Source organism: Bos indicus x Bos taurus, chromosome 5 (assembly GCF_003369695.1).
Source record: "Bos indicus x Bos taurus breed Angus x Brahman F1 hybrid chromosome 5, Bos_hybrid_MaternalHap_v2.0, whole genome shotgun sequence".
NCBI classification, from domain to species: domain Eukaryota; kingdom Metazoa; phylum Chordata; class Mammalia; order Artiodactyla; family Bovidae; genus Bos; species Bos indicus x Bos taurus.
In genome coordinates this window covers 107,709,695-107,732,388 of record NC_040080.1, presented here as the reverse complement: position 1 = coordinate 107,732,388, position 22,694 = coordinate 107,709,695, and the positions used below count along the sequence as shown (strand labels likewise).

At 35.4% G+C, this 22,694-nt stretch overlaps 1 protein-coding gene across 4 annotated transcripts in view; it reads left to right on the top strand.

The window, feature by feature from the left end:
- The window catches only part of TMTC2 (transmembrane and tetratricopeptide repeat containing 2), a 414,619-nt gene that overhangs the window by 255,945 nt on the left and 135,980 nt on the right, over nt 1-22,694 (top strand). For all 4 annotated transcript variants that reach the window (XM_027543229.1, XM_027543232.1, XM_027543231.1 and 1 more), the window contains 3 exons: nt 14,106-14,191; nt 14,694-14,878; nt 15,991-16,069. In XM_027543229.1, coding sequence (XP_027399030.1) covers nt 14,106-14,191; nt 14,694-14,878; nt 15,991-16,069 — 350 coding nt within the window. The remainder of the gene's footprint in view (nt 1-14,105; nt 14,192-14,693; nt 14,879-15,990; nt 16,070-22,694) is intronic.

Sequence of the window (22,694 nt, the reverse complement as noted above, 5' to 3'; positions counted from 1 at the left end):
GTAGTACAGTAATCTTGTCTTCCATTTTATTTTTTTCTCTTACACAAAACTTAACTAATTTGGCCTTCATTTTGGGAGAAGTTGCTTCGTATGTTGGAGAAGTTTCTTAAAGTATAATTGAAGTTTTGAGGGAGACCATCTGGATATTAAGATGATGAATTTTAAAAATTAATATCTTGTCATCTGCTGCTTATTTTCATCTTGCATGCTATTCATATAAATAGTGTACTAAATTATTACTGTGGCTAAATTATATCTCATATCACTCACTTCTTGTAATTCTTTGCTCCAAAGAATTGCATAAGGCTCCCCAGCTGCCCTATTTAAACGGTAAAACCAATACAATATTATAAAGTTAAAAAAAAAAAAACAAAAAACTGCAGCCCCTGCACTGCTCTCACACTCCTATTCTCTTTTACTTAATTCTTTTTTTTTTTTTTTTAAACATTTATCACCTTCTAGTGAACTTTATAAATTCCTATTTAGCTGTATATAGCAGTATTTAAATAAGTACAACTGTTAGTTCATTGTGTATATGTAAGCTTTATGTAATCTCCCTGAAGACAGAGTTTATATATAGCCTAAGTGCCTGGTATAGTGGTTAGCTCATAGCACAAGCTTGATAAATATGTGTTGGATGTATATTTGTATGTGCTGTCCATGATTTAGGTACATCCATTTTCCTCAAAGTCTCTGTGTGTAAAGGGTGTGTCATGGATTATTTTAGGGCCTTGCCTCCCTGCTTTTTCTTTCTTCCTGCATCCCTGTTTACCTCTGTAGAAGAAGAATGAGTACCAAAAGATGCCGTTTTTCTTTACTCCTCCATTTCTTTCAATTACAGTGCCCCTACATTGACTTTCCCCAGGCACCCTTATTTGTAGAAGTGACTAGATAGGGGGTTGGATGAAAGGCAAGAAGGAGGCGTGTTCCCATCTTGCTGTTCTGATAATACGGAGAATAGAGTGAAGAAATACCCACCAGTCATCTAGAGAGGAAGACCCAGATCCAGCCTGGTCAGTGTAACCACATCTCATCTCCAGACTCAGAAATGACAGGCAAGCACTTTGTTAAAGAATAGAAATTTCAGGTTAGGGGATTCATCTGAGCTACCCTGAAATCTAAAGGTATTTCAGTTTTTAATGCCATTTAGATTCTATGGATTGCCTTTGGTTTATTTGTTTTAATGATTGTGTGTGTGTGAGTATCCCCTGTGTCTTTGCCTGATTGATGTAAAAATTCTCAGGAAGTTCTCTGAATCTTCAAAGATCACATTTGGAGTCGAAGCAAACCTGGGATGTAAAATGAGTACTCGGTACTCAGAATTGGAGAAGAGAGTGGAACTGTAATTATAAGCAACAACTGATATCAAAGAAAGATGAGTAAGATGGCCAGTTTCTAGACTCTGCTCTAAAAAAAAAGTAATGGGAAACATTCAAAGATGAGAAGTTTCTCTGGGCAGGGTCAGTACCTTTATAAAATATGAGGGTGGAATAAACAGAAAAGACAAGAGAATAAAAAGCAAGTGGTACTGAAAGTATTCACCCATTTTCTCTTCATTGTGAACACCTCAATCCCCAACCTTCCATCATTCCAACAAATCTTATGCTTCCCCACCAGTTCTTTTTCCCTGTCTTCAGCCACTAATTTGCCTCTAGCTCCGATTGCTAGAACCTGTAAACAATGACCCCTGCCACAAACAGATCCTTGCTCTCCTGACCATTGAGTTGAGTGAAGGAATATGTCTTCTTATCACCAAAAGTAAACCTGAAAGATTAGTTTTAGGAACATTGTTATAAACGGTGTTTTGTTTTAATTCCTCAAGTACTTCAGGATAAGCCCCTGAGTGAATTATTTCTAGGTTGTAAAATATATTCCAGGCCAGAAGAGATAGGCTAAAACTTTAATTTTTGGAACTCCTCTTGCTTATTCCTAAGTTAGAAACTACTGCTCTAAGTGCTGCTGACCTAACACCAATTCCTGCTGGTCTGTGAGATACATGATACCCTTTCCCCTTTCATAATTTATTGCTTCAACATCAGACTTTTGTTAGAGCCCTGCTGTTAAGGGACAAAGAAAACACCCCCTTCGTTGAACATTTATATTTAAAGTGAGTACATTGTACAAAATCTCTGTGTGCCTGTGGGAGCATCTCTATCCCACATTATAACCATATCTATGATGGAATCAGGGCCTGATTGTTTTCTATTTTGGTAATATTTTTTTTTGAGTGTGTTGATTCCTATGGAATTCACAAATGTTCATTATTTTTTTTCCCGGTGCCTTAACAAACTAGTTTGAGTTAGGTTTCCTCGTTATGAACTTCCACCGTGCATCAGACGGCATCAGGGTACCCTGTACACAACTTTGTTACTGCTTTTTAAATTATCTCTCTTCCCTTCCAGTCATTAAAATCTCTGTAATGGCCCTTTCAAGCTCTGTTTTGAATGAATGAATGAACAAATCAAAAATTTCATTACCTCGACTTTTACCAAGTAGGTCAGCCTTTGGTGTGTACGTGTATCCCAGCTTGGGGTTCCTCAGCAGTGATTGTCCACTGTCCAGCTGATAAATGTCTCTCTTTTAAAAAATGACATTATAATTAGTCATCCATGTTGCATAGCCCCTGTAAACAGCAGAGAATAAAAGCCAGTCTGTATATAGGTTAAAGTTCCATCCTTGGTAGTTTCCTCTTTTAATTTGTGTTAGGTGTGTTTTTTAATTCTTAATTTTGCTTGTTTTAAATCACAAAATTCTCTTAAGAGGATGTGGGAATATTTGAAAGAGATTTGACTATGATCCCAGAAAATAGACCTATTTGAATAGTATTGGTTTTTGTGGGAGAAAAGGAGAGAAAAGAAGGATATTTGTTTTTGTGGGGAGAAGAGGAGTAGAAAAGAGGGAAAAGTTTTGATTTTTAAAAAGTTGAACACTCGCCTTTGCATCATGGAGGCAGATATGTGAAATACTAAGGGCAGGGGTTTGGGCATTAAACAGATTAGGATTCAAATTGCCCATTTATTGGTCTTGTGCTTGGTCAAATTGCTTAATTGTTATTCTTCATCTGCAAGATGAGGTTCTGATATCACCTGGTGTTGTAAGGATTAAATGAAGTCCCTGGAAACTCGATGTAATTGTATAATAATGAACGCTAAAGAGTTTGTTAGCTGTTTGTTTTATCCCATTTCTAACTGTACACAGCTCTGCTTTTGTGGAAGATATTGCTTACACTCACTGGTAAGCATTTGAATTAAGAGGAATGGGTATTAAGCCCAAGAATAAGTTACATAGATCAAAGTCTCCAGAGAAACAGAACTGATTGTGTACATACTATAGTAAAGAGATATTGTAAGGCTTGACCCATGTGATTATAGGGGTTGAAGTCCCACAATTTGTCCTCTGTAGGATGGAGACCCAGGAAGGTTGGTGGTGTGGTTGAATGACCTTGAGAGAGCCTGGTGTAAATTCTAGTACGAGTCTATAAGCCTGAGCACCAGGAGTGCTCAGGGAAGATCCCTGTCCCAGCCCAGGCAGAGAGGAAGAAATCTTCCCCTTCTCTTTTTGGTTCTAGTCAGACCTTCAATAGATTAAATAATGCCCACCCACAATGGGAAAGGCAATCTGCTTTACTTCATCTGCTGGATACATTGCTGATCTTCCTGAGACATCCTCACAGATGCACTCAGAAATAATGTTTAGGGACTTCCCAGGTGATCCTGTGGCTAAGACTCAACACTCCCATTGTAACAGGCCTGGGTTCCATCCCTGGTCAGGGAACTAGATCCCACATATTATAGCTAAGACCTGACATAGCCAAAGAAATAAACATTAAAAAAAAAAAAAAAGTTTACCCAGATTTATGAGCTCCCTATGATTCAGTGAAATTGACACATGAAATTAACTATCACAAGTGTATTGGTTACAATGCACTTCTTGGTGAAGTTGATTTGGTATTGGAGGTTGTAGTTTATCCACTTTTGAGGCAAGTCTGAGATGTTTATATATTGGGATTGGCATGTACAAATACAGAAAGAGAGAAGAGAAATTTGTTGGTATAGAAAATTAAAAGCACTGGGTATATGAGCAGGAGAGAGAGGGCAATTATTAATGGTTAAACTAAGAACAGGTATGTATTCCCAGTCTGCCACTGTGGAGTCATGGAAAGACACTGTGATTTGAAGCCTGGCAGTTTTGAACTTAAGTCTCATCTTGAGGCTTTGCAATTATATTACCATGGGCAAGCTGTTTAACTTTTCTCTCTGATGTTTTCACATCTCTAAAGTGAAATGAGTAATAATAGTTTCAGTTGCTGATTTTAAGTATGAAAAGAAATAATATGGAAAACACTATCATAAAGCCATCCAGCCTAATTCTTTCTCACTTCCTATTAAGTAGTTTTTTTAACTAGGAAAGTATATTCACACCTATTATTATTGTATGACAGGTAGAGGAAAATATAGCCTTAATTATGTATTCAGAAGACAGGTATAAAGTGAATTATGCATATATTAATATACAATATAGTCTGCAAACCTTATATCCAACAGTAACTAAGTAGATTTGAGTAACAATTCAGATTTGGTTCCTTATTTGTAAATAAGGTTCCTTATTTGTAAAATGGGGATTATACCCTTATAGGTTTATTAAGAGAATTACACAAGATAGTAATTGTGAAGCATTTTGTTCAGGACCTGTTACAGAACAGAAATGGACTTATATGGGTAAATGTTTAATTAGCTTTCACAGTCCAAGTTTTAAATCAGAAGCATCTTTGTAATGAATGTTCCATTTACCTGAGTCTTCATCTGTTTTTCAGACATGTTACCATAGTGAGGCTATATTTCTCTTTCTATAGACCCTAGGCAGAAACTTAATTTCAAAATAAAAAAAGGTAAAATCTACAACTTATTCATTTTCCTAATATTAATTGATGGGGTTTTTAGTAATACATTAGAAAAATAAAAACAAATTTTTTGTGGATGCTTACTGCCCCATATTTGATAGGTTAGAATAAAATATAATCACCTTTAGGAAATAGGATGTCATTATTATACTTTATTCAGTTGGCAAAGTTTATATAAAATCAAATTTAGGACAAATAAACAGATCTGTGTCAAAAGAAAGATACCAGAGAGGAGGCTTACCTGTGTTTACTGAAACTGGTTTGCTTGGCAGTTCTGTGACACTTGGAGGTGATATCCAATGAAACAGGGTTCAGCTTTGGGGAGGCATGTAATAGAGTTACGTGTGAGCATCTGTCTAGTCCATGTCATACGGTTGTCTTCTTCTCCATCTCCATTCTTCTTCATGTAATAAAAATACAGAGCAGGGAAACGACATGTTCATTACCCTGTTTAGTGGAATTTAACCTTTTCAAGAAGTGACATCTTTTGATTTTGCTCAGAGTACATATAGTATATAGTAATCGTTTATAATAACCTAGCAATAGTTTAAAATAAATATCCAATTAATTTGTGCTTTTTGTAGCACACATATTATTATTCTAATAAATTGAAATTGTATGTTTTAAGTAAAAAGTTAACTTTTTATATTCCCTTTCTCTCTTGGTACTTTTCTATCCAAAATTCTCTTTGTAAAAATGTTATTTTTACCTATTATATTGAAACAGTTTAAGAAAAGGAGAGAAGGAAAGTTTGTTTTTTTTTTTTTTGAGGAAAAAAAATATGAGTAGGGAGAAATATTTTGCTTGGTTTTCAATAAAAAGTCTGTTATCCTAGGGTGACCTGAAAGCCATAGACATGCCATGTGAGACCAGAATATTATATAACTTTGTCTCTGAAATCTCCCATGGAATGCAGATTCAGTCACTTAGATCTCACTGAATCTTCTGAGAAGAAAATTATACCTATTTTCGTTTCACTTGATAATTCCTATGAGTTTCCCCTTTTTAGTTATTTGGGGATTGAGGGGATTAATTAAAATGTTTTTATATAAAAATGCTACTAATGCATTACTCTTTTGGGCAAAGAGTGATAATTCTTACCATTCTGATGTCTGGGCATTTAAGAGTTCCTATTTCATGCACCTGTTATGCTCTTGAATTATTTAAGTTTAATTGAATATTTTAATTGCACATTTCATACTTGGCAGTTGCTTCACCTGGTTATCACTCAAAACCAGACAACCCATGCTTTGTATTCATTCAAATATAATTAAAATAAGTTTTCCTTAAAATTTTCTATAAGAGCTATACTAGATATTAAATATTTTATAAATAGAAAAAAAGAAAACATAAATGAAACAATACATGTGCTTCTTTTATCAGTAGAGAACAGATAAGAAAGTTAGTGATAAGAAATCCCAAATAACATTAGCTTAAACTAGCTAAAATTGTATTTTCAGTTTAGAGAAGTCCAGAGGTGTGCAGTCCTGTGGACTCCCTTCAGTTTCCTGTCTACTGTCCTCAGAACAGAGCCTCCACCTGTTCTCAACAAGACGGAGGAAGGATAAGGCAGAACATGTTCCCTCCTCTTTAAGAACTTTGCCTAGAGGTGCTCAGGCCACTGAGCTTTTACTTCATTGGACAGAATTCAGTCACGTGACCAAGGCTACTGTACCAACTGATTCTGATTGTTTGTGTATATTTAGTGGCTTGTGCATACTAGGTGCTTGATTTCTAAACTCTTGTATCATTCTAAACCGGGCATTACTGCAGTTAATTCAAGCTGTAGTAACTTACTTTATTTATAGCTTCTGTTTTTAAAAAGGACTTTTGAGTTTCATTCCATTTACTGCTGGGATAATCACTTGAGATTTTTGCCTGATGTCTATTTTATCAAGCTAGATTTGGGAGTGTTTGTGTGTCCTTTGCTGTCTCCAGGAGTTTGCTTAAACTCATGTCCATTGAATTGGTGACGGCATTCAATCATCTCATCCTCTGTTGTCCTCTTCTGCCCTTAATCTTTGCAAGCGTCAGAGTCTTTTCCAAAGAGTTGGTTCTTTGCATCAGTGGCCAAAGTATTTGAGTTTCAGCTTCAGCACCAATCCTTCCAGTGAATATTCCGGGTTGATTTCTTTTATGATTGACTGGCTTGATCTCCTTGCAGTTCAAGGGACTCTCAAGAGTCTTAACCAACACTACAGTTTGAAAGCATCAGTTTTTTTGTGCTCAGCCTTCTTTATGGTCCAACTCTCACATGTGTACATGACTACTGGAAAAAAAAAATAGCTTTGACTAGATGGATATTTGTCAGCTAAGTGGTGTCTCTGCTTTTTAATATGCTGTCTAGATTTGTCATAGCTTTTTTTTCAAGGAGCAAGCATCTTTTAATTTTGTGGCTGCAGTCACTATCCATAGTGATTTTGGAGCCCAAGAAAATAAAGTCTGTCACTGTTTCCACTAATTCCCCATGTATTTGCCATCAAGTAATGGAACCAGATGCCAAGATCTTAGTTTTTTGAATGTTGAGTTTTAAGCCAGCTTTTTTACTCTCCTCTTTCACCCTCATCAAGAGGCTCTTTAGTTCCTCTTTACTTTCTGCCATTAGAGTGGAACTTCTGTATATCTGAGGTTGTTGATATTTCTCCTGGCATCCTTGATTCTAGCTTGAGATTCATCCAGCCTGCATTTCACATTATGGACTCTGCATGTAAGTTAAATGAGCAGGGTGACAATACACAGCCTTGTCGTACTCCTTTCCCAATTTTGAACCAGTCCATTGTTCCATGTCCGGTTCTAACTGTTGCTTCTTGACTTGCATACAGGTTTGTCCGGATGCAGATAAGGTGATCTGGTATTCCCAACTCTTTAAGAATTTTCTGTTTTACTATTTTTTAGTATTTCCCTGGTCTTAACAGATAACAACACTATGTCAACCACATCCTGTTTCACTCACAGTCTGTGTTAAGTGTCCACTTCATTCAATGCAACACATATTCTTGAAAAGTATACTTTTCTTCTGCTAATGTGCTTTATTAATACCAACTTTGAACACATCAGATTTCAACCATTTTAAAGACCTTTGTTTGAACCTGAGGCAAAATGTAGCTTTACTTGAAGATTTCTATGTTTTGACAGTTCTATATTGAGGGCAACTTTCTATTAATACCAAGAGCCACTGACATTTTGTTTGACTGTACTGACAATGGTGGGGAATGGCGTGCTTTAAAAAAAATGAGAAAATGTACTCTTCTGTATTTTTATATGAAAAGTCAGTAGAAATGATGGTGAAGTTTTAATTTAAATAATTTATTCCCTGTATTTTGCCTTTTTACAATCTATGTTCTTTATATAGTTCATGTATGTGATTATCGAATACATGGGGACCCTATGTTCTAAAGAAATGCGTTGCAGTTAGTACATATGAAATACTACATGTAGTTTCTTAACCTAAGCACTATTAGCATTTGGGACGAGAGATGTCTTTGCTTTGGGGTGACTGTCTTGTGTCTTCTCACATGTTTACATTTTTAATGGCATACCTGACCTCTACCCACGGGATGCTAATAGCATCCACCAGTTGTGACAGACATACACATTTCCAGACGTTGCCCAGTGTCCCCTGGGTGACAGTCATCCCTGAGTGAGAAGCACTGTGCTAAAAAAAAAAAATGTTCCCCTTCTGTCTCTGTCAATATGTAGAATCAGCCGGAGATCGTATGCCTATTTATACTCACTGTTTGTTTTTAACTATGTCCAATCCACTGTTACCATGGATTTGACTGGTTTTCATTTATCAAATGTCTAGAGTCTTGTGATTTTTTTAAAAAAGGATATTTAGACAAAGATGGGGTTGTTGGGGGAGACTAGGGTAATGATGGGCAAAACTTTCACAAGAAAAAGAAAGTCTCCACCCTTAATGGTAATTCCTAGAACATGATCAAAATCAGGTTAACAAAATGCTGAAACATTTTAAGACAGGACATTTTGTTGTTTTTTTCCTTTAAGTAAAATGGTCTTTAGTCTAAATATTAGAGTGAATAGTACTTTGTATATCCAGTTGTATTTTCTTCCTTCAACTGTAACAAGTATTTATTCTTTCTCTTTCTCCAATTTGTATCTTCACTGACTGTTTTATTCCAGTGACTGTGGTTCTGAAGGATAAGTCATTTGGGGGAAAATATGAGAAGTAATATATTTCAACCTATTAAAATACACTATAATATATCCACTTACACATAAAGGTGTGTGCCACTACTTATTAGAGATCAGCAACATTTTTTCAATTTCTCACCCAAAAGACACTTTGCTGCTAAGTTACCCGAGTCGTGTCTGACTCCGTGTGACCCCATAGATGGCAGCCCACCAACTCCCCCATCCCTGGGATTCTCCAGGCAAGAACACTGGAGTGGGTTGCCATTTCCTTCTCCAGTGCATGAAAGTGAAAAGTGAAAGTGAAGTCGCTCAGTCGTGTCCGACTCCCAGCAACCCCATGGACTGCAGCCTACCAGGCTCCTCTGTCCATGGGATTCTCCAGGCAAGAGTACTGGAGTGGGTTGCCATTGCCTTCTCCAGTGCATGAAAGTGAAGTCCCTGAGTCATGTCCGACTCTTAGCTACGCCATGGACTGCAGCCTCCCAGGCTCCTCCATCCATGGAATTTTCTAGGCAAGAGTGCTGGAGTGGGGTGCCATTGCCTTCTCCAAAAGACACTTTAAGTTTACATTAATGTATAGCATAGGCCAGTTTCCTTAATTGCTAAGCAACTTCATATAATATAAGTAACACTATTTTTTACTAGATTCTGGTTTGATGGTATATTAAAATGTATTGTTGTTTTTAATGTACTACATAGAAACTTAAGGACTTTATTGATATGATCAGCATGTAAACAAACTGTGTCATCTATTTTTAAACAGCTGTGGAAAAGCCTTTGCTATGAATGCTGTATTAAAATACAGATCCTCCTTTATAATCTGACAGCTGGGCTTGAATTGTGGGACACTTCTTGCTAGTGGTGTGTCCTTTAGTATGTTGCCAAATTTTTCTTACCCCAAGTCCATCATCTGTAAATGGAGCTAGTATAATATCCTGTCTCACAATATTATTGATGAGTAATAATTAATATATGTAAATGTAAAGTATTGTATGTAACATTATAAGTGCCAAGTAAGTTTAGCTCTTTCTTTTACCATGACTTATATGATGTGAAGGATTTCTCTCCCACTGTCCAGTCTTCAGTAAAATAAGGAACGGATTCAGTAAATGTGGAAAACAGCAGGAACAGAGCATTATTGTTAATTGACCCAGATTCATCCTGAATTGACAAAATGGCAGTTTGAGTCCTTTTCAGTGCACAAGTTGAAGTTCACATTATACAAAATCTGGAGAATTTTGGAGCAAATGAAACCATAATCCAGAACCCATGCATCTAGAATTGAATTATCTTCTCTCTCTTCTTTTTTACTTTCAGAAACAGCATGGGATTTATTGTCAGAGAAACTATGTTCTGGTCCTGCCTTTGCCTCTTATTAACCAGAAAACCTAAAGTTTAGTTGGTAAATTCTCTGTGGACCTCTTTTCCTGCATAACATAGGGCTGATGATGATACCTTTTATTGCTGGCTAACTACTGCTTACTTTCAAGTCTCTGCCAATGGCACTTGGGCTCCATGAATCTTCCCTGTCCATTCTTGACCTAGAGTGGTGTTACTCCTCTGTCCTCCATCATAGTAATTTTCCACACCATTTATTCTCTTATCTGTCTCCCTGACCAGATAGTACATCCGCAGGCAAGTGCATTTGCCTTGTTCATATTTGCAGCAGGTGTACTAGGGTATAGTTGATACTCAACTAAATCCTTAGCCATAAAAACCTGGTCACTATAGTTGTCTAACTTGGACTCACTCCATTGCTAACTTTATTCAGATATACAGAGGGTGATGCTCTCTAATTCAAAGAGCTACTTTATGTATAATCCTGGTGACTTGCTACTACATCACTGTGTGTGACTAGTTTTCTCCAAAGAATGAGGCAGGCTGGACAGGATTGTCTAGGAGTGGTTATCATGTAGTATTTTATGAGTTGGAAAATGACACGACTGTAATACATCAGCATCAGGGAGCCCATGAGGCTTAATACATCATTTTCAAGGTTTATGGGCTTTAGGCACATTTTCAAAGATACGCGCTCGTCACCTCATGTTCTTTCTGTCTAGCCTAACAGCGTATTTGCCCTTTAGAAATGTAATTATATGCAGACTAATTAGTGGGCAATTGCGGTTATTTAGGTGACAGGAAAGATAAAAAGGGCTCTGCTAGATCTATAAAAGTGAACCTTGGAGGGCCACAGTGACGAGCCTTAGAAAATAAGAACTGGTAGGCTTTGGAGACTTCTTTAAACTTGGGCTTGTGAGAGTGAGTGAAAAGTCAAGAGTGATAGCCAGGTTCCTGATTTTAGGCAGTGGCATGAATGATGGTGCTGATTGCTGAGGGAAGATGTTTTTCTTCATCTGTCTCATTCATCTCTTGATATAATTTTAAGTGGGAGATATTGCTTTTGGGTTTTGGATATATTGGTTTTGAAATTCCAGCAAGCACCTAGATTGACGTGGCTGAGTAAGGTGCTGGATTTTCAACAGATCTGGATGTCAGTAGAGAAATCACTACTTTAGAATTGAGAACAGTCAGCATATGAGCTGGATGTTTGCATGTCATCATGCAGAGACTGTGCTTATCAAGAAAAGGAGGAAAAGACAACAATCTGTGAATTATCAACCTCTTTTTAAAAAAATATATGAATAAAGATGTGCTTTTCTTCATACTCTGAAGTTTCAGGGGTATAGAACTAAGGAAATCCAGCTTTCCAGAAGCTAAGGAAACACAGAGTTTCAGGAAGGAAAATGGGTTTAATAGTCACAAATGCTACAGTTGAGTAGGGCGTTCATATAGGCAAACTCTTTGGGGAGTTTAATTGTTAGTGGAAATTTGATTATGACATTTCAGCTGAATTCTAGGAAAGAGCCTAGATTGGATTTAGGGGTAAATGGGATTTGAGTCATTGGACATGCACACCACAGACCATTATGAAAGAAAAATCTGACTTTGGAGGGAAGCATGACAGTTAGAAGTAAAGAGCTGGATGCAGGAATGATAAGGTGGTAAGGTTTTATCTTCTCCCCTCTGCTAAGAGGCAAACAAACATTCTTGTAGTCTTGAGGGAAAGGAAATTGCATTGGGGAAAACAGATTGAAGATACTGGATAAGGAGGGGCTCATGGGAGAACTTGAGTTCCCAAGAAAAGTAGGAAGACTTGGGTTAAGATAAATTTCTCCTCTGATGACATTAGCTTTTTATCAGAGAAGAAGTGCCTCTTTATCTGAACCTCAAAGGAAAGACACTTAAGATTGTAAATAAGTTTCTGAAATGAGATAATATATATGAGCTTAGTTAATTGGAAAACCTTTTGTCTAAATTATTTTTATAAAGGATATTATTTGTTGTAGAAAGTATATAAGTGTTCTTTCTCTTTATCAATTTTACTTGCTTTTAAAGACAACTGAACATTTTTACAGACTCTTGAATACTGCAGGAAGCTTTGTTTTCCCTTGTACCCGGCAGCAGCAAAGTGTACTTAACAGCAAAGCATATCAATTTTGTAATCAAATTGTTGCTCTAAAGTTTTAATAGATATGTACATTTCTGTGAATATGTAACTCTTAATATGATTTGAAGTGGTTACATCTATTCACAAGGCTCTTTTAACAATAGAAATAATGAGGTTAATCTATGCTAATAAAACAAGTGAACCAACTTTAATTTCAAAATGATTTACTTCATTATTTTTTAATCATGCCCATTAAATAATAAGCTGAGTATTTAAAAATACCCTACAAAATGATAAGTTTTTACCAGTAGGCTTCTCATTTTTCAAACCTCCATTTTACTGCCTTTTGAAGACCTCGGAGCTGGCAAGTGGAATCTGCAGTTTGAGGCTGATGACAGTAGTACTCAGGTCCAAGACAGGCGTCAAATGTCTGTAAGACACTTGCTGATTTTAAGAGAGCAAAGATAGGTCACAGAGCCCTTTGTGAGAGCTTTCAGAACCTAGTTCCGGGTCCCTGGCACTATTTTCACAGACATAATAGTAATTGATTCTCACTTTGGTCATGAGGGCAGGGTCTGGAAGCGCTGGGATAATCCATGTGGCTAGTCACTGCCGAAGCAGCCTCCTAGGGAGGCGCATAGACTCTGAGTGTCTGTAGACAAAAGCACGTCTCTCAACGGTTGGCTGAAGTTTGCTCACTGCTCTGAAATTCAAGCTTATTTGCTCAAAGCCAAATAATAAAGAAGTAACTAGGTTATGGCCTTCAGTCTGTGTTCTTTGATGGAATCTGGTTAGATTCTGACTCCATCCTGTTGACCTGGGTTACCTGTTGCTTTTTGGGCAATTGTGGGTCAGTATTTCCCAAACAGTAGGGCCAGTGGGAGAGGCATCTTAAGTTTAAATGTGTGTGTGTGTCTATATATATATAGTTCAGTTTTAAATATATATATATATATATATATATAGAGAGAGAGAGAGAGAGAGAGAGAGAGTTCAGTTGCTAAGTTGTATCTGGACTTTTAGCAACCCCATGGACTGCAGCACACCAGATCTCCCTGTCCCTTACTATCTCCTGCAGTTTGCCTAAGTTCATGTCCATTGACTTGATGATATTATCCAACCATCTTATCCTCTGCCACCCTCTTCTCCTTCTGCCTTCAATCTTTCCTAGCAGCAGGGTCTTTTGCAGTGAGTTGGCTCTATGCATCAGGTGGCCAAAGTATTGGAGCTTCAGCTTAAGGCTTTAGACAAGTTTCTTTTCTAAAATGATGGAAAACTGTGCATATTCCGAGGAGAAATGCAAGTGGTTGGTAATTCTAGTGGGAGAGAAAAGACTGCTGGGAACGGGAAAGTTCAGTGAGGGGTAAAGGGCTTTTAAAAAATACTTCTTAATACTTTCTAATGCAACGTAAATGCAACTGATACCTCTCCAAACATTTTCTTTCCTGAGGAATAATTTCCTTCTATTCAGAATTTATTTTTATAGTACCAGGTCATTTTTATGACTCCATTAACCATTTTTATTTTTGAAATAAAAAATGAAAATTTGTGGGTTTATGTATACTAATACTGTCTTGTCTCCAAATTTCTATTTTCCTCATGCAGAGGGTTACTTCTACAAGAGAACAGCAGGTTTGCAGAAGCACTACATTATTATAAATTGGCGATTGGGAGCAGGCCTACACTGGCTTGTAAGTGATATTCAAATCCTTTTAAAATATCTCTTTCTTTCCCCATGAAAATGGTGACCTAAAGCCTCATGGGTTAAAAAACATGATACTTCTGTTTGTGAATACTTTCCAGTCAAATTAAGAGCCTTTAACAAGTACATCTCTCAATTTTAATGTTTTGGTGTCTGATGATCATTTTGATACATTAAGAAACATGCAGCTTTTATTCATCTAGTTTCTAAGCTCAAAATATTCTGATACTTTGAAGGCAGAGACTATATATATATGTATATATATAAATGACAACTAATGCATTTATGTATTAGTCATACCATATATATATATAGATGTGATACCTGTACTTTGTACTACATTATTTTTCGTTTGTATGTTTGTTCCCTGGAGGTTCATTTCTTGGTTTTCTTTTAATGCATAAAAATGAAGTTGAAGTAAAAATAGCTTTATTGTTTCCACAGTGTACATCATCTTCTCTCATTTATATCTCCACTTTTTTACCCTTCAGCTGCATATTTAAACACAGGTATTATTCTAATGAACCAAGGAAAGACAGAAGAAGCGCGACGCACATTCCTGAAGTGTTCTGAGATCCCTGACGAAAACCTAAAGGACCCTCATGCCCACAAGAGCTCGGTCACCAGCTGTCTGTACAACCTGGGGAAACTCTATCATGAGCAGGGACACTATGAGGTCAGGCCAGAACCTCTCTGCCCTGTTCCTCCCCCTTGTTCTGATCTGGTCTCAATGACTTCTACCTGTGATCTCATTGTAGGAACACTGATAATTTAAGAACTGATATTTTAACACAGTGATAATTTAAGAACTGATATTTTAATAAAAGAGTTTTATGGGGAAATTCTTCTGGGAAAAATCTTTGTTTAAACAAAATGGATTTTTTTCACTATGATTTTCTCAGACTCCTTATGACTCCTTATGAAAGGGAAATAACATGCAGTACTGCCCAAGTTGTTCGCCCACCATATCTTTGATTTTATGATTTAAGACATGTTATTATTGTTATCTGTATTCATTGTTTGATGTTAAAAAATACATTTCTTTATACTCTGCATGTTAAGTGATTTGGTATAAATCCTACTTGTTTCTTTTTATTCTTTTAAATGCAATAATGCAATGAAAACTAATTTTATTGTTTTCTAAATTGGGAAGAGGGGGAAAGTGATGGATACAGGATCTTGTACAGGAAGTTAGGAGGATTACTTAGTCCTGTGTACCCTATCTCTCACATGAAGCCTGCCTCCGTGGGTTTTGTCTCTCCCATGCGATACCACAACCCACTTTCTCAAACCACTCCCCCAGAGACTCTTACATGATATTTTAAGACTGCAATCTGAGGATAAGGATGCAATTTTAAAAATAATTGCATTTCATGATCTCAGTATGTCTCAGTTGCTAGAAGATTGATTATTTGATATTTTATTTAGATTATACTTAATTGCTTGACTTGAAATAATGATGAATTTTAGAGGACTATGGGTGACTCCAAAATATAAATTTTTCTAGTTGTTTTTATTGCATCATCTATCTGAATTGAGAAATTTAAAGAGCATTGGTAACATTTGACTCCTTGTTAAACTGATTTTTTATATAACCTTCACTGGGTGGGTTGAATGGTTTTATTCATGAAATTGAGGTAATTTGATATCAAAGACTAGCTCAGTTGAATTTTGCTCTAATGAACCATTTAGAAAGAACAATGGAATATTTTAATTTTGGAAAGATGTTGTTACTTTGTTTCAGTGAATAGCCTTGGACTTTATTTCTTTTTCTGTTTCTTAAATTAGGATGCCCTTAGTGTATACAAGGAAGCAATTCAGAAAATGCCCAGGCAATTTGCCCCACAGAGCTTGTACAACATGATGGGTAAGTAAAATAATAATGTTTTAATTGATATTTCAGGGATCTGTGGAAAAATTAAAACCTGTACTTGTTTTAAATGGATCCCTATTAAATCATGTTTTAATCCTCACTAAAAAAAAACATATTCACAATTGGATGTCACATTTAAATTTTCACAAAGCACACCTATTCTAAGAACAAATAAATATTGTTAATATAGTGATTCTCAACAAATTGGCTGGATCCCAGAGTTGTTGAAAAGGGGCTCATAAACCAAAGTGGGTATCAAATATTAGCTAGACTCTTGAGATTGCAAATGATGAATAAAGTACATATAGTTTTTGATGAGTTTATCAAATTTCTGATAATTTTTGATCATGTTATTTTCTTAATCAGAATATTCTCAAAAGTAAACATGCTGTGATATAGAGATTCCTGATTTCGATGCTTACAATAGATGAGAATGAGTCAACTTGTGTTGTTTGCATTGATAAAGGTTTAGATTGCAAGAGGTTTTTTTTTTTTTTCCCCTAGAGTATTACTTTAGAGTAAAAGCAATACTGTGAAGAGTATAAATGTTCTAGCACAATTGTTGCTTGTTCTACATTGAGTAATTAGCTCAATTTTCTAGAAAGTATGCAAGTGAGGACATAGATTTTTCTAGGTGCAAGGGGTCAAGAAGTAGAGTTACTAATAACTCTGCCTATAACCTGTGATTGGTCCATGACAGTCTCATAGTAAATTGTGGCCACAACTATTTGATCATGGACACACCTAAAAACTGTCTATTCAGTATGTGACTCTTGAAAAGAATCCCTGAAGTTTAAGATGTCCTGTTGATTAACGTTGCTGTTTCTAGATAGGGGAGAGAAGTGAGAGGGCTGTTTTTGTCTTCGAATCAATATTTCTTTTCCTCCAAAGTACAAATTAAACCTCAAATTTTCCTTTCATTAAACCTGGCTAAGTTTTTAAAAAGTATTTCTAGGCCTTCCTCATGTATATGAACTATATGTGACTACATCATTTCTAGGATTATTTTATACTTCTGTATCCTGTGATTTGAGAAATCTGATCGTAGCCATATGGCTTTTGAGTATACATAAAAAATCCCATGCCTTCCCTAACTAGAAAATATATGCCTGGCAAGGACACTCACTTCTACTTTTTTTTTTTAAACAAAAGAAAATTTAGAAATGTTTTAGAGCTCGAACAAGGCACACATCATCAAAAAGAAATGAAAAAAAAAAATGATTTGGAAGAGGTTAATATATTCATATGTCTCTTGAATCCTGCCCCTAGTTAGCCTGGACAGCAGCAGGGTGATTTAATGCTCCTGTTAAAGAGGACACTGAAGTATTTTTAGTTGCTGTTATTTTTCTTGTGGATATTATCACTAAAAGGTAAAATCTAGCTTCCTTCAATGTACTCTTGTCCTTAACATCTTACGAGGTAAATTCACGCCTTTTACTGTTTGACATTTTACTATCATTCTGTCCACCCAGGTGAAATGTCCATGTCCATAAACTGTGTACCGAGAATATGTAGATGTATCAGTTGAATGAGCTTTTCTGTGTTAGTGCTGGATGGTTCTTCATTTCACAGTGAATATTGAAAGAACTGTGTTCTCTAAGGCATATTGGTTTTAGTTTATAATTTCGTTTTTAACACTAATGCTTAGGAAGGACTATTTCCAAATTTTCCTCGATTATCAATGAAGATCTTTTTCTTTAAATTAGGCAAGGATCCAGCTCCTTGACAATAGACTACAGATGGCATCTTCATTGTTAATAGGAAGTGTGGTATTCACTATAGTTAACAGTTTCAAAAATTCATTCAATTATTTTATGTAAATACATTTGCTTGAAAATACAGCTGTTACCTTGGGATCTGTGTCTCATATGGTTACACAGATGCTGAGCACTCATAGGCAGCAAAAGATAAGTGTGTCCCTGGGGTGATTGCTTAGTCCTTTGTCTTATTTTCCATCATAGAAGGAGGGAGCCGCTTTGCCCAGACTCGGCAAAGCCCTCTAACAATTTGCAAGGGGAGAATCTCAATATAATTTAAAATTCCAGATTTCTTCCATAATTATAGTGGCTGCCTTCTGTTTAATTTTATGTGAAGGTCTGTCAGCTGACTAGGTTTTGCAGTTTCAGTTGTTCACGAAACTATAATTTTCTCTGAGAGTAGGTTCACCTCCTAATCAAATGGGTGATATCCTCTGAGTGTTGGCTTTAACTCCTAATACATTTTGATTAGCCTCCATTTGACAAGGAGAAAAGTGGCCCAGGAGATAAACTGCCCTGTCGGTTCATCGGTTTCATTAGTCTGTCAGCATGTGCTGATTATCCTATCAAGTTTATCAACAGCCTTGAATATGTTTCCTAATTCTCATATTTGCATATTATTGGTGCCCTTTAGGGATCAGTGATGGATTTTAATGTCTGGCTAGATTTAGCCTGCAAGTACTCATTTTTCTCACGGCTCATTCATTTACCCCTTGAAGATCATTAGCGCCAAGCACTTGTATGTGTATACGCAAGTATTTTTTTTCTTTTATTTTGAGAGGTTAGGAGAAATAAAGGAATATGTGTGAAAAAATACAGTTATATTTTAATTATATTATTTGTTTAATAACGTGATTCATTGCAGCTGCTTAAAGAAAACACACACTCTGGTCCTTTGTATTTCCCCTTCCCTTGAACATTTTATGAAAAACATCACTCCCTGCTGCATGCTAGTAGCTGACTTACCCTGAACATCAAATGAGCCTAGTTTTTGAATTTGTGTATTAATAGAAAATAACAAGATTGATTAGCTTGCTATCCCAACTTAAAATGTTCCATGTTTTATCATAAGACTTTTAATTTTTATTGTGGTAGTTTATAAGTAAAATTAAAAATCTACTTGCATAGACATTTTCATTATTCTCTTTGATTTCATAGCATCAAGATGATTAAGTCACAATAATTGAGGATTGTGTCCCATCTAAAATTAAGTAAATTTATAAGCATGTAAAAACCATGTTTTAAAAGATACTGTATATCATTTTTATAAACAAAAATTAAACTTTTACTTAGACAGCAGTTATAATTAGTAAGTATAAAAATACATGAATTATAAAGAGGCCAAATCATAAAAAATTGCTCCTAGCCAGTTGTGCAACTTCATTTCTGTATTTCTTCTTCAGAGGATAAGGGTTGGATTCAGAGACCCCAAGGTTCAACTTATGGCTTTAGCACTTTGTAGCTGAGTGAAGTGGACATTACTTAACTGAAGTCTCAGTTTCCCCATCCATAAGGTGCCTGTAATGGTAGTGTCTGTCTGAGGACTGATTGAGATAATGAAGGTAAAGAATATTGGACCAAATGCCCAACTTAGTCAGTGGTTTGTAATATTATCTTCCTTTGTAATCATTATCATTTCTGTGGGCTTTAAACTCCAGAAGTCACTAATTGTATTCTCTGGCAGTTCTTTCTGTGTTAACAATGTAAATCTGATTTCTATATAGATACAATTTTGAGATAGTGATGGCTCTGAAGTCACCAACATGGATTCTGTTTAGTTCTGTCCTATCTATAAGTGCTGTATTTTCTCTGGAAGTCCATTTTTCCTTGTCTTTCAACAACCACAGTCAAAATCCTACTGAAACAGCCTACTTAGTGTCCAATTAGTTTAATTCCATTAATACAGTATTCCCTCTAAATTGAAATCATCATATTTAGAGTTTTTTCTCCTTTTCCTGTCATTACATATTTTCCCCCTAGACTTAGTCAAAATTATTCTTTATTCTGAAATTATTTTTTATTCTGACACCCATTGTAGGCCTTTATTGATTCTCAATTTCTCCTCTTCTCAAATTGTAAATGATTTTTAGAATCATAGAATGTTAGAGATAGAAGACTGATATTTTTAAAATCTTCTTAACATAATCTTTTATTTTATATGCTGGAAATTCACACCCAAAGAGTTAGGTTGATCTGTTTGGGATTGCCCTGTTTGTGTTAGAAACAGAAGTGTAGTTTCCCGATTTAAATTTAAATGCTTTTCCTATTTAGCAGTCTTGCCAAAACTGGCATTCTTTTCTATATCAATATAACATATCTTTTCCCATTTAAAAACTATCATATGGAGATGGTAAAGGCAGGGAAGCCTGGCATGCTTTAGTCCACAGGGTTGCAAAGAGTTGGACACGACTGAGTGACTGAACAATAACAATATCTATATTTACATATAGATATATCTATATAGATATATGGATATAGATATTGTTCCCTGTCAAATATATATTAAAAACCTTTTCATATTAAAAAGAATGAAACACCTACAAAATTGTTTTATCACATATGTATAAAATATGCAAGATATTAAAAATTTTTATATGTAGGATAACTTTTAACTACCTTCATTTTTTCTCTTCTTTCTCTTTATTTCCCTTATTGTGTATACTTAAGCATTGTTTTTTAATAATCCTAAGAGATTGTAGGAAACTAAATTAGGCTGTAAGTTTTAATTTTATCACTATGAATCTTTCCAATCCCAAAGATCATTTTTAAGCCTGTTTACTGTTTAAAATTACTTGGCTTTCTCAATGCAAAGTGGTTGTCAGGTTTAATTATGTAAGCAATTTCGGCCATTTCATCTTGGTAATATATCTTGAGAACAAAGTATGTGATGTATTCATGGAGTGAGAGTCTAGAGTTAATGCCTTGTTGTTGCAGTCTGCAATCACTATGTTTAGAAAAATCTGTATGCAAAAAGAAAAAAACAATCTTAAAGATATAAGTCCTGAGTCAGGGAGAGGATATATAGGTGATGGTGGGATGAAATTGAAATGGTCCATATGGTTTCTGCTCTCATAGAACTTTCTAAATGATTTTACAATTAGTCTAAAACTCTAGTATCTTTCCTTAATAAGTAAATGGCTATAAATCAAATGGCTAATTGTATTACTGTAGCCTCAATAATATTTTGTTTATTACTATGTAGGTTATGCTATGTTGACTTGTCAAACAAACCAAAACAAACCAATGAAAATCTCAAGCTTTCTTTTTTTCTAATGTGATACTGTTATCCCAATTTGCATATATATTTTTGTTATTTTTATAAAAAATGAATGTCTGTGTTGGGTAACATGTTTTTACTGTAGGGAGTGATTGCATTCTTCCAAGGGAAATGCATGATAATAATCATTGCTATTTATTAACTTAATTTGCCTTTATTTTGATCTCCTAGGAAAATACTGTTTTGATTCTCTTATTTCTGATAATTCCTAGAACTCTTTTTGTACACATCCCTGCTACTTATAAAGTCGTAGCTCAGTACTGGAAAATATATTTTCCTCCATCAGCCTGCAACTTACAAGTCTTTTACTTACATAGGTTTAAGACTGACAAGATGCTTTCTTCTCACATTGTTTCATAAAAAGAAGAAATTTTGTGACCTAATTTTCAGTTTTGTGAAATTTCCCCACTTTGAGCTAGTTAGTGAGAATGGTGAAAGAACCAAATAAATAGACGACACAATGAATTTATTGCAGGGGTTTTTAGAGTAAAAAGCTTACACAAATTTTTAAATGCATATTTTTGAGAAGTAAACTTGTGGAATGAGAAAGTTGTGTCATAAATGGCTATGAGGGAACTTTAGGTTCCTTACTCTTGTTTAGGTGAGGAGAACTGACAAAGATGTCAAATGCACCTCCTGAAAACAAAACACCAAAACTCTCACTTGTAAATTTATCCTAACTCACTTGAAGGATGTAAACTCTGTGCTGAGTTCAGTTAGTAGGTTGGCTGTCAAAGAAGTCTGTTTTTCTCTCAGCCTCTGTACGGCTGGCTTTTCGGCTGATTAATTTCTTTTTGTTGGATATTCCAGTGTGTGTATCTATGTGTGTGTATGTGTTTACATCACTTTTTTCAGAGTATATTTATAAATATTCAGAGTAAATTTCTTACAGGATGGTTCACATGCTTAATCTGTCTTCTATGACTGGTGGTTTTTAAGTGGAATGCTCAAGTCATTTAGCATCTGACTGTGAAAAGATGGTTTTTTACTGTGTGAGATTTGAACTTCACATCTTTCAAGTGTGGAAGCATTAACACTCCAGTAGTGTTAAGCTTTTTATACCACCTGCTTCCCCTATTTCAAGTTCTGGTGATTTTCTTATGATTCCTTCCATTGGCACTCTTAAAAATCTATGAGTCAGCCTTTCAAATATGATATGACTATATAACTGGATTAGCTATTGATTTGTTTACCTCCAGAAAGAATATTAACTTTGAATTTTTAAGCTAAATCTATTCATTGAACTTTTATTTCTGCATCATCAGAAGAGACAAGACCAGGAAAAAGGACAAGACCAATACCAGGATATTTTAGAAATTCACTTTGTAAGCTGTGGAGCCAACAATATAAGGAAATCATGAGTTTTTGGCTGTGTATCAAAAAGAATAAATATATAAAATGTATGTACACAGTTTGCTCCTAAAAGTTCACTTCTTAGTATAAAACTGTAGTATTTTTTTTCCTCTTTTTACCATTCACGCTTGATTTAAATTCTACATTACATACTATAGTTACAGACATTAATTTGCTAGGCATTAGTCTATACACTACAAAGGCCAGCCTCCAGTTCAGCTGCATTAAATAG